At 41.3% G+C, this 13,305-nt stretch overlaps 1 protein-coding gene across 1 annotated transcript in view; it reads left to right on the forward strand.

Moving 5' to 3' along the window:
* The window catches only part of HMGCS2 (3-hydroxy-3-methylglutaryl-CoA synthase 2), a 30,957-nt gene that overhangs the window by 11,343 nt on the left and 6,309 nt on the right, over positions 1-13,305 (forward strand). The window contains exons 3-6 of the mRNA XM_060774319.2: positions 2,533-2,658; positions 8,604-8,768; positions 10,240-10,408; positions 11,181-11,351. Coding sequence (XP_060630302.2) covers positions 2,533-2,658; positions 8,604-8,768; positions 10,240-10,408; positions 11,181-11,351 — 631 coding nt within the window. The remainder of the gene's footprint in view (positions 1-2,532; positions 2,659-8,603; positions 8,769-10,239; positions 10,409-11,180; positions 11,352-13,305) is intronic.

Here is a 13,305-nt window from a genome sequence, read left to right on the forward strand (position 1 = left end):
AAAGAAACTATTCCTTGAAACGCCCCTTGACTTTGAAGCCTAAGCCTGTCTCTCCTGTAATCTATTTGACCTTCGTAGGAACTGTGAATCACTCCTGTCTCTCGTTATCTGTTCCCTTCGGTCCTCATTAAAAAAAACCCAGGTGGAGAGCTATCACGGCTGGATTCCAAAACATTTTCATCCGGCTGTTCAGTTTCGTTTTCCCCGCCGCTGAACTCAGCATCAACACCAGTTTCCACATTGTCAGGGAAAACTACATGTTCAGTGGCTTGCTCAGTTGGAAATACTATCAGAGAATCAGGTTCACACAGATCAGGTTAAACCCCAACAGTGACACTGATGAAGTACTTCCTCATTCTTTGCATGCTTGCTGGAGATTTTTATGGTGTTGTAAATTAGCCTCCCCGCATAAGTAGTACCTATATTTCCTAGACAGATGCAACTGTCTTTCGGGCTGCAAAGGTCAACAGCAAGCTACACGATTGGTCCGAAGCTCACTCCGACTGGGGCTGGCTTCTAACTCATGACCTTTTGGTCAGTAGTGATCTTAATGCAGCTGACTCCCAGCCAGCTGCGCCACAGTCCCAGTGCTTGGGGACTGCATCTACAGGATTGGGAACTGCATCTAAACTGCCATATAATCTAGTATCCGATTCCAGATTATCTGCTTTGAAATGAATTATATGGCAGTGTAGACTCATATAATCCAGTTCAAAGCAGATAATTTGGAATCAGATACTGGATTATATAGAAATTTAGGATGGATCTACACTGTCCTATATCCTATGATCAGATCTCAGATTATCTTGCTTGTACTGCATTATATGAGTCTACACTGTTAGGTAATCTGGGGTAAGAAGATAATCTGAGATCACATCCTGGGCTATAGGGCAGTGTAGATCCAGCCTTAGATGCAGCCAGAGAATGACATTCCTGTCGTTTTGCACTTTTGTTGCCAGAGGGCAGTGTGCCTCAAAAGGTCTTGTCCTGCTGCTGAGTAAATGCAAACAGAGGTCCCTCCTATACTGCCACATAATCCAAATTATCAAATCAGATAATCCATATAATCTGCTTTGAACTTGATTATATGAGTCTACAACTGCCATATAATCCAGTTCAAAGCAGATAATTTGGATGTTATATGGCAGTGTTGAATGGGCCAGAGACTTCCCAAATCCAGAGCTTTCCAAACATTTCATGCTGGTGACACACTTTGTAGACATGCATCATTTTGTGACACAGTAATTTAGTTTTATTGCAAACCAGATGTTCAACCAACCTCTTACATGGGTTGCAGACACAAGCATAAATTGTAATAATGAACATTATGGGGACAAACATATCTCATGAAAAGCTTTCATTTATATATATATTTTAATATACATGTTTCATTGCTGATTTCATACAAATCAGAAGTTTCTCATTACATTTGTGTGACACACCTACGGACTGCAACTGACACACTAACATGCCACAAAACACAGATTGGAAAGCTCTTCCCAAGGGCCCTTTCACACAGCCCTATATGCCAGAATATCAAGGCAGAAAATCCCACAAGATCTGAACTGGGTTATTTGAGTCCATACTGCCGTATATTCCAGTTCAAAGCAGATAATGTAGGATTTTATTCAGCTGTGTGGAAGTGGCCCTAGTCTCTTCAGTCAGGACTGTGTTAAGGTTGCCATCCAGAACCTGCAAATGCACAGACACATCCCATGGATTTTGTCAGAGGTGTAAGGGAACAATAAATTCTCAATTCTGAGATTAATTCATGAAATAATGCAAAGGCATAAGGGTAGCTTTCTTTACACTGTTTCCTTACCAGTGATTTAGAAATATCTAACATAACAGCAGGGTGGAGGTAATGTTAAGTGATGGGGAAAAGTATGAGCCTTTGCACGCAGCCACATAACCTAGAATATCAAGGCAGATAATCCACAGTATCTGCATTGAATTGGGTTATCGGAATCCACACAGCCATATAATCCAGTTCAATGTGGATTTTATACAGCTGTATGGAAGAGGCCTATATCACATCTTTATTGTTTAGAGTAATAGAAATTATCTCTGATGCTTGGGTTATGTTCCAGTTCCTTCTTATACTCAGAACTTAACTCGGGGCCCTTCCACGCAGCCATATAACCCAGAATATCAAGGTAGATAATCCACAATATCTGCTTTGAAGTGGGATATCTGAGTCCACACTGCCATATAATCTAGCTCAATATGGATTTTATACAGCTGTGTGGAAGGTCCTATGATTCTCTAGCAAGTTTAAAATTGTTACTGCCTCTACTAAATAGACAACCTGGGCTCACCCCACCAACCTTTTTGAAGCTGGATCTGTTCTTCTTGCTTATGTTACTCTGTAAAATGCCATGTGAGTAACTAGGTAATTTAACAGAGATAATTCACAAGTGTTTGTTGCTGAACTAGAACATATATCTACAAATGGCTTTGAATGATAAAATCAGCCAGCGTTTGTTCTCATTATTACTGTTCACTCTGTGATGGTGCTCTTCCCTTTGCCAGGACGCTATGCCTTGGTAGTTTGTGGTGACATTGCTGTCTATGCTACTGGAAATGCAAGACCAACTGGTGGAGCAGGAGCTGTGGCTATGCTGGTTGGACCAAATGCCCCACTTGCTTTAGAGAGAGGTTAGTATCACACTTTTTGCCTTGTTTGCAATCATTGTTTGCATACTAAGGATTTCAACTGCAAGCCAACTTCTTGTTGTATTCCAGAGATCATATTCTTCTTCAACTACTGAAGCAGATGAAAATGGGAGCTCACAATGATGAATCCCAGGGCCTTTCCACACAGCCTTATAACCCAGAATATCAAGGCAGATAATCCACAATATCTGCTTTGAACTGGATTATCTGAGTCCACCAGTTCAATGTGAATTTCATACAGCTGTGTGGAAGGGGTCCTAGTGCCATAATAAGGATTCTTCAAACAGTGATGGGACAATACATGTCCAGTGTGACCACAAATCTACTCCGATGTTCTATTCTAAACATAGAAGCCAACCAGGCAAATCAGAATTCATAAGTGATGCATGTACACAGTCAGGCATGTAGCCCCCGCCCCCCAAATTCTCAGGGTGATCCGCGAGAAGGCCTTACTGGCATGTGTCACGGTGGCATCCTTGTCTGCACCTGGGCCTTTGGCGCACTCTCTTTCTTTTTCGGTGCCCCTGGTTTCAGTCTTCAGTGCCAGGAGAGGAAGGGGAGTGTGCTTGAAATCGAGGAGGAATTTAAAAGGATCTTGCCCTGAAGGAGAGACCCTGCAGGCCCACCAAAGAGGGCTCGCTACAATGGTGAGCAAAGAGAAGCCGCAATTTAAAAGATTTCCCTAAGTTCCCAAAAAGAATCTCCCCAAAGTTGAAGGAAGCGCCACCGAGTTGATTTTATTGGAAAGGATGCAAAGCAGCAATATTTCGCCAAGCTGAGCATAACATGTACACAAATAAAAGCCTTTTTTATACAGAAACAGAGCTGTCAGATTTGAATTTCCCGCTCCCTGCCCCTCTGCCGGCTCGACGATGATTGGCTGGCACTACAGCTGGGAGGAGGTTGGCCGCCTCCCGAGCACCTGGGGCAATGGCCCAGCTTCTGCCGCCTCGGCTCCCTGACGAATCAGGAAAGAGGGAGGCGGGACAAGAGGGAAACAATGGATTCTTTGAGAGGATTATGGAGATAGGAAATGTCCAAGCGGCCAATGAGTCCTGGGGGCCTGCGAAGCAGCCATTTCTATTGTCTTTGATTGGCTGTAATAAACGTTGATGTCTGGCAAGCCTGCCAGATCCAGATTTTCTTGGTGCTGAGATATAGGAACAATGAGGGAATTTTGGCTGAAGTTTTGGTGGAGGAAAATTTAAATGAGTAACAGGTCAGGACAAAGTGTGGCTTTCTGAAGGCTCCCTTTGTCCTATTGAGATATGATCATCAATGCCAAGCGACTGCCTCCCCTGGGGGGGACCAACTCTGAGCCCCAAAGATCACAATCCATTGTTATTGTCCATGCAAAAAGTGTCTTTTGATAAGTGTCTTTTCAACTGAGGATTTCCTTCTTTCCAGAGTCACGGAGAGTGGCTCCTTATATTTTTTTAATACATTTTCAATAAAGGGGAATTGGGCAAAAGGGTCAGGGAAAGATCAGATACACAGGGAGAAATATAGAAATTATGATACAGAAAACATACCCACTTATTCCTCCCCCTAGAGTCCCACAGAAGTTCAAAAGAGTACATAAGTGTAAAGGGAGGTGGTTTCTCAGTAAGAAATGTGCTACCTTCTGCTATATATGAAACCTAGGGCATAAAACCTTGATTAAATGTACACACTATCTAACATGGGAAGGGTCCTTGTTGTTGTTAGTGTCTTGGCAAATCGACCAAGGCTTAACCCGTATTATCCAGTCTGGTGTCCTTGTCCTTAACAAAACTATATATTACTATCTTTTAGGGGGAGGGGGTGTCATGTTCGACTTCATGAGGAGCTCCTGAACTAAACTAGTGCAGATTTATGTTGTGCAGTATGTTTCTTGTGGAAGAACCCAATTACACAGAGTGAGAGCCTATTCCAGATGAGACCGTGTGTAACTGCACAGCAACCAAGTAGAGGGAGAACAACCAGAAACAAAGCAAACTGCATCCTCAGCATGAAAGATGTGTACATAGGGGCACAAGGCAGATAAATATTCCAGACAGCATCCATAGAGAGATTAAAATGGAATCCCATCATGTAGAAAGAGGGAGCGATGGGCACAGCAGGACAGAAAAGAGGATCCGGCACTGAGCACAGACAAGAGCAGTAGCATGGCACAATGTATATATCTACAATCATGCACACATACACATATACACACAAATAATGCTGCAAAGGTGTAGCAACAAGAACAACTGTAGAAAGGAGAAACAGAGACTGTCATAGATGTTGCAAGAAACACCCCATGCCTGGCAGAAGGGTCAAAGAGAATGCCATAGGTAACAACTATGAGATTAGGCATTATGTTTTAATCTGTTTTAATCATGTCTGTATTGGTTTTACTAGCTGTCTCCTGCCACACGGTGCTGTGGCCCAGTCTGTGTACATGTGTTTTGTGTGTGTATATGTGTGTGTGTGTATTTGTGTTTATGTGTATATATGTGGTCTTGCGCATGAGTTGTAATGTATTTTTTTGGTTTTTTAAGTCTCTTCCGCTGTGGTTTTCAAAGTGATAGTCAGTCATTGGCCTGATAGTGGCACTGTGTCCAAATCTGATGTCAAATTCATCCAGTGATTTTTGAGTTATGTTAATCCCACAAACAAATATTACGTATTTATTTATATACTAGCGGTCCCCTGCCATGCATTGCTGTGGCCCAGTCTGTGTATATGTGTTTTGTGTGTGTATATGCGTGTTTGCGTATATATACATGGTTTTGCGTGTGCGTTGTAATATCTTTTTTATTTTTTGGATTTTTAAACCTATTCTGCTGTGTTTTTCAGTGTTTTTATAAGTGGTGGTCACTCATTAGCCTGATAGGTGTATTGTGTCCAAATTTGGTGTAAATTCGTCCAGTGATTTTTGAGTTATGTTAATCCCACTAACATTACATATTTATTTATATAGATATGTGTGTATGTGTATGTATGTGTGATTTTGCACATGCGTTGTAATTTTTTTTTTTTGGCTTTTTAAATCCCTTCCGCTGTGTTTTTATGAGTGATGGTCACTTGTTGGCCTGGGTGTCAATTCACCCAGTGGTTTTTGAGTTATTTTAATCCCACAAATGAGCATTACATTTTTATTTATATAGAAGATCGCCTAATGTATTGTCATCTGCTTATTGTATTTATAATGTGGCATTGAATTTTGCCATATCTGTAAGCCGCTCTGAGTCCCCTTCGGGGTGAGAAGAGCAGGATTGAAATATAGTAATTAAATAAATGAATAAATAAATAAGGTAGATCCCCTCTGCCTTCTGTCTGTAATGTGTGCTCATCATGACAATGCATCTCTGTGTATGAGTGCCATAACTATTTCAGACAGGCAAGAAGGATGGGCTTGTATGTCATGCCCTTTTTTACCCATTCAAAACATAAGCAAGTGACCCATGTAGCAATTAATAAGCTTCACTAATCCCCTATTCAGAATCCAGTTGAGCTGCCTGGGCTGCTTTTTCTGCCAGATTGACTGCGGGGGACAGAGACAGGATGACATACCAAGGTATTAAATGGCAGAGCTGGACATAGGAGGAGCTCCCATTACTTTTTCATAGCTGAACCTCATATTTTGTGCGAACAGGTATAGACTCATAGAAGTGACCTCATGGGCCATCCAGTCCAACCCCCTGCCAAGAAGCAGAAATATTGCATTCAAAGCACCCCCAACAGATGGCCATCCAGCCTCTGTTTAAAAGCTTCCAAAGAAGGAGCCTCCACCACAGTCCGGGGCAGAGAGTTTCACTGTTGAACAGCTCTCACAGTTAGGAAGTTCTTCCTAATGTTCGGATGGAATCTCCTTGGACCGTAATTTGGACTAATTTGGAGGATATTTTAAACTTGGCAAACTGTTTTTAATATATATTTATAATCATTGTATGTAATTGTGTATTTTATTGTTTTTTTAAAATATTGTATTGGCATCGAATTGTTGTCTGCTGGTAGCAGCCCTGAATCCCTCTTCGGAGGTCGAGAATAGGATGGGATATAATTGTTCTAAATAAGTAAATTGTACACTCCCTGTGTGTTACTCCAGTGAGAATCTGGCTTATATACAGTTTAGGGAGGACCCACAATTTAAATAATGTCAGTGGAGCTAAGTGACTAATTGCCAGCAGTAAATATTAAATTTAACTCTCGTCAATCTCCAGGAAACTCTGCCATGTGACTATAGGGAGAGAGAATGCATTTTCTGGGTGGAGGAGGGGGATGAAACAACAAAGGAACCCATTGTACAACTGATCCAGAAGAAGATCTGGAAGGAGAAATCAAGTGAGGCTGCTGTGGCATTGAGAGGCAGATGCCAAGCAAAATTTGCAGATTCCATTCTCACATTGTGACATGATTAAATGTCTCTAGGAAAACATAGGCAATGAGGAGGACGAGTTACTTTCAAAGCAATAATAATAATAATAATAATAAACCTTTATTTATACCCCGCTACCATCTCCCGAAGGACTTGATGCGGCTTACAAGAGGCCGAGCCCAAATACATCAGTAAAAACAACAACAGCAATGCAGACAATAAATAAACTCATAAACAAAGCAATAAACAGTAACAATAACACCATGACGCATTAAAAACCTATGGCAGGGCCAAATGTAATAATTTAAAAAATTTAAAAATGCTGGGCATGGCAAGGTGACATATAACTAGGATATTTGGAGAGAGATGGAGCGAGCAGACAATCCTAGATCATTAGTAAAGTGCGATTAGGGACAAGTTGCTTAGGGTTTCCTTATTCTGGGAAGGCACACTGGAACAACCACGTTTTCAGGCTCCTCTTAAAGACTGCCAGAGTTGGAGCATGCCTAAATGTCCTTGGGGAGCGAGTTCCAGAGTCGAGGGGCCACCACCGAGAAGGCCTTGTCCCTCGTACCCACCAATCGCGCTTGCAATAGATGTGGGATTGTGAGTAGGGCCTCTCCAGATGAGCAAAGAGATCGTGTGGGTTCGTACACAAAGATGCTTGCATAGCAAGCCACATATTCAGTGAAGAAATGGGAAACTGACACTTTTCTTCTCTCTAGTGGTGATGGAGTTTCTCCTTTTCCCTCTTTTTGTTTCTTTGACATGCCTATGTTTTCCCTCAACATATACTCAATGGAACTCCTTGTCCTCAGCAAATGGGCTAATCGTAGTGTGTGGGATACATGTACATTCTGCAGCTCTGTGACAAGCATGAAGGAGAATTTCTCAATTAAAATTGCCAAAAAAAATGTTTTTATTCATTTTGATCCAAGTATCTCTTGTGCTAATTGGCATCTACTCCAAAATTAGAAATATACAAATTTGGATATTGTTGAGTTTATGAATATAAATAATTTACTATTATTTATATTATATTATTCCTATTTATAATTCTCAGGTAGAGAGGAAGGACGGTAATACCTGGATTATTGGATTATTTATTATTATTTTAATGATGATATAATATTATTATTTTATATTATTATTATTATTTATAATGAAGTTACAACCATTAGCATAGTTACCTGGAATGAGGCTTCTCTGAACAGCCAGTCTTCGTTTTGAACAAACTTGTGCAAGTTTATGCTGCAGTAGCTTTGATTTCCAATGCCATCTCAGTTACAAACATGCTGATAGATTCCAAACTGATGTTTTCTCAGGCTTATTTACTCCATCTGCCATATGATGTAACAGTTAATACTGCAGTGTTACTGCAAAGATTACTTGCAATATGTTGCATCTGACTTCGACTCACTTAGAAATAAATTATTCTCAGAATATTAGCAAAATGTCAACCTAACATCATCTCCCATAAAAATGGGGTACAGTTTGCCACAAGCACAACAATGGCTAATGGTATGAGGATGCGTCCCCTTCTCATGATTGTTAATACTTATGAGAAAGGTCTTTTACTCCCAAGGTGTACGTGGGACCCACATGGAACATGTCTACGACTTCTATAAGCCAGACTTAGCTTCAGAGTACCCTATGGTTGATGGACCGCTCTCCATACAGTGCTACTTCCGAGCCCTGGATCGGTGCTACGCCACGTACAGAAAGAAAATTGAAAACCAGTGGCAAAAAGGTATGTGCTGCCAGAAGAAGACGAAGCTGGGGCTTTCCCCTGCCCTTGTAGTGCCTCACTACATTTCAATTATGGTAGGGATGGATCCATAATTGCATATATATAAGATTATATGTTATTCGTAATTGTATGTCAGGGATAAAGAGTTGATGCCTATGAAAACATGTGAAAAGAGATGTATTCTTAAGACCTCATCACACTAGAACATTTGTCTACTTTAAATGCTGTAACTGCCTCCTGCAGAATTATGGAGCTTGTAGTTTAGGCCCAGGACCTCTCTGGCTAAGCACTTTAAAGGCCCCTCCATAAACTACAAACCCCAGAATTCTGCAGGAGGCATCAACTGGATTTAAAGTGGATAGATGCTCATTTAGTGTGATGAGGTCCTGGATCCCTTACTGCACAGAGACAGAGAGGCCACTTACACTGCAAAACTATAGCAGTTTGTTACTTTGTCATGGTTCCACCACAGCTCTCTGACATAGAAGGGCAAATATCTCACAAAACTACAAATTCGCAAATTCCATAGCATTGTGTCATGGCAGTTAATGCAGTGTCAAACTGCTATAATTCTGATGTGTAGCTACAGCCTGAGAACAGAATGATGCTTTGAAACTACTGCACCTCTACTGGATTGAAGGCCCAGAGCAATGTTTCTCAAACTCTACTCCTCTAAGTGTTTAGGACTTCAGCTCCCAAATATCCCAGTCAGTGTACCAGCTGCTAGGAATTGTGGAAGCTAAAGCCCAAAACATCTGGAGTAGCACAATTTGAGAAACTCTGGCCCAGACTATGAGGAAAATAGCTAAAACCATTTATTTCACATCTGAAAGCAATAATGGGTGTAATGATTCTTCCACAGGGAAGGAACATGACTGAGATTCATAATGATACCCTACGAGGTGGGTCTATACAGTGCGATTGAGCATCCGAGATCCTGCACAGGGATCCAACTGCCACTCCACTCCCTATGTCACTGCTGTCTACAGCAGCAGTAGGGTGACCTACTTAGTGCAGGGGTCATATTCTTCCCCCCTTTCTGTCATATAATACATGAAAGAGGATGGGAAAAGGGGGGGGGGAGTATCTCTAGTCACATCCTCCTTCACGAGTCATGAGACACAAAAGGAGGAAGAAGAAGAGACTCCAGCATAAGAAAGATCATACCAAGGAGGGCTGGAGAAACACAGGCTTTCAGTGTATTGTAGAAGCCTGTCCGTTGAATGCAGCTTGTTAGCTTGTCCCCAGGCTAACTTTGAGAGGAACCCCAACTCTTGAAGATGGGGTTCCTCTCAATTCACACACACACATGCCAGCTTATATATATTTTTAATAAACATAAAGTCTCGAGGATAAAGGATAAAGGAAGGGGATCTGTGTTGAGTGAACTGTTCAGCTCATACCATTTTCTGTTCCTGTATGTGATTGCTGTTTTCTACTTTCCCTTTGCAACTCTTCTACCTGGAGGCAGATGGGATAAACAAGCCTTGTACACTTGAAGATTTCCAGTTCATGATCTTCCACACACCCTTCTGCAAACTGGTGCAGAAGTCCCTGGCACGCATGGTGCTGAATGACTTCCTTGCGTCCCCCAATCCTAACGTTGAGAGTGGCATCTACAAGGGGCTAACAGAGTTCAGGTCAGTGAAGGTTCCCATGGGCACATCTCAGTTCACAAGCATGCATTTCAATAGATGTATGGATCTAGAGAACACTGTGTTTTGGCCAGTAATTACCTGTTGTAGATCAGGGCCCCTTTCCACTCAAGAATTTTTTTCATGACCCCTTTCCTTTTGCGAAATTTGCATTCAACCCTAGGTATATAGGTATATAAAATGGGTATAAGTATCAAACATTTACTGATAATATATCAGCATTTGCAAGGCTTGCTAAACAGGCCAATTTCCCTTTTTATGAATTATGTTTATCTTCAACAAGCCTTACTTCTTCTTACTCTTCTTACATTGCAAACTGATCAGGACAGGGACTTTGCTCTGCTAGATGTATTGGTTACAGATGCTATTTGCCAACAACAGATATCCTCTATTAAGGTAGAAAATCCCACAATATCTGCTTTGAATATCTGAGTCCTCACTGCCATATATCCAAGTTCAAAGCAGATATTGTGGGATTTTCTGCCTTGATATTCTGGGTTATATGGCTGTGTGGAAGGGCCCAATGTGAAATGGCTCTGTGGAAGGGTCCTCAGTTCCACAAAACACTTCTTTCTGAGTTCATTTGAATTTAGTTGAACATGGAAATTTAAATATGTTTAAATTACTGGCAAATGTTGATACCCATGGGGATAAAAGAAAAACCTCATGGATGCTATCAATTCATATGTAATATGCACGTATGATGTCACCCAAAGTCATATTTGGGACAAGACTAAATGCTTCTCTTTTCTTTTAGAAATGTGAAGCTGGAAGAAACCTACTCCAGCAAGGAGGTCGACAAAGCCTTTCAAAAGGCTAGTCAGGAGCTGTTTAGCCAGAAAACACAGCCCTCCTTGTTCCTCTCTGCTCGCAATGGCAATATGTATACACCATCTGTATATGGCTGCCTCGCATCTCTCCTGGCACAGTAAGATATCTGTTCTTTCTCTCTCTCTCTCTCTCTCTCTCTCTTCCTCCTTCCTTTCCTCTCATTCAATAATGTAACAGGACTTCCACAGTCCTCACTCAAAAATAAGGGATCATTACCATGTGGGGCTGTGTTGGCGCAGCAGGTTAAACTGCTAAGCTGCAGAACTTGCTGTCTGGAAGGTCAGAAGTTCAAATCCTTGGGATGGGTTGAGCTCCTGTTGCTAGCCTCAGCTTCTACCAACCTAACAATTAGAAAACATGCAAATGTAAGCAGATAAATAGATACAACTCTGGCAGGAAAGTTAGGAGGCGTCTACAGACAACACCAGCTCTTCGGCCTAGAAACGGAGATGAGTACCACCACCCAGAGTCGGACACGACTAGACTTAATGTCAGGGGAAACCTTTACCTTTAACCATATGAAGTTTTTGCTATTAAATTTGAGTTCCTCTATTTCTATAGATTCAGTAAAATAGTCAAGGAAATGGTTTTGAAGTTGCAATCCTTTGTGGTTTGTTAGGTTTTATTATTCACCACTTCTTTTTAAATATGCGCTTATATTTAACTGCCATACTTAACATTAACCACTAAACTTAATTATTATTTAAAGACTAGCTGTCCCCTGCCACGCATTGTTGTGGCCCACTCTGGTGGTCATGGGGGTTCTGTGTGGGAGGTTTGGCCCAATTCTATCATTGGTGAGGTTTAGAATGCTCTGTCATTGTAGGTGAACTATGAATCCCAGCAACTACAACTCCCAAATGTCAAGATTCTATTTTCTCCAAACTCCACCAGTGTTCACATTTGGGCATATTGAGTATTCGTGTAGAGTTTGGTCCAGATCCATCATTGTTTGAGTCCACAGTAATCTCTGGATGTAGGTGAACTACAACTCCAAAGCCAAAGGACACTGCCCACCAAACCCTTGGGGTATTTTCTGTGGTCATGGGAGGGTCAGGGGAGTCCTGTGTACCACGTTTGGTTCAATTCCATTGTTGGTGGGGTTCAGAATGCTCTTTGATTGTAAGTGAACTATAAATCCCAGCAACTACAATTCCCAAATGACAAAATCAAATTTTTTGAGTGAAGGACATACATTGGGTTGTTAGGTGTCTTGTGTCCAAATTTGGTGTCAATTCATCCAGTGGTTTTGAGTTCTGTTAATCCCACAAACGAACATTACATTTTTATTTATATAGATATGCTCTTCTTCATGCAGAGTACCTAAGTAATATAATCATTCCAAAATACAGAAAAGTATTCACTAGTGACTTCAACAGACTTGCTTCCAGAATCGCCATACATCATAGCGAATCTGGTGGTGCCTGCCAGGGAGCGTGGGGAACCCGTCACCCCATGCCCCACATCGCCTGAAAAAAAAACATGAATGGATTTCTATGCACACTGCACATATCTGCAGTGCAAAAAAGCTTTAAAACAATACAATAATTAAAATTAAGAACAATTTAAACAAATACAAACTTATTAGTATTTCAATGGGAAGTGTGGGCCTGCTTTTGGCTGATGAGATAGGATTGTTGGTGTTGTTGTGTGCTTTCAAGTAGTTTCAGACTTAGGTTGACCCTGAGTGAGGGCTGGGCAAATTACCTCGGAGGGCTATATCTCGCCCTCAGGTCTTAGTTTGAGGACCCCTGAACTAGCTTATGATAAGACTTACATTTTTGTTCTGAAAGGCAAAATTTCTTCAATAAGAGAGTATTTCTTACATTTCAAACCACTCTCTCCGTTTCCAGAACAAGAGAGTTTTCTAGAAAGCAAAATTGCAGAGGACTGGGAAACCAGTTTTCCCCCAAGGCATCGACATTTCAAAATGTTTACATCTTCAGCTGTACCAAAATGTATCAATATATGAACATCTATCTTTACCCAGTGTCATTCCAGTTCTGCCTCTGCTAAAAGTTGCCAACAGGCAAGCAGAAAAAATAAGAAAT

The sequence above is a fragment of the Anolis sagrei genome, chromosome 4 (assembly GCF_037176765.1).
Source record: "Anolis sagrei isolate rAnoSag1 chromosome 4, rAnoSag1.mat, whole genome shotgun sequence".
Taxonomy (NCBI): domain Eukaryota; kingdom Metazoa; phylum Chordata; class Lepidosauria; order Squamata; family Dactyloidae; genus Anolis; species Anolis sagrei.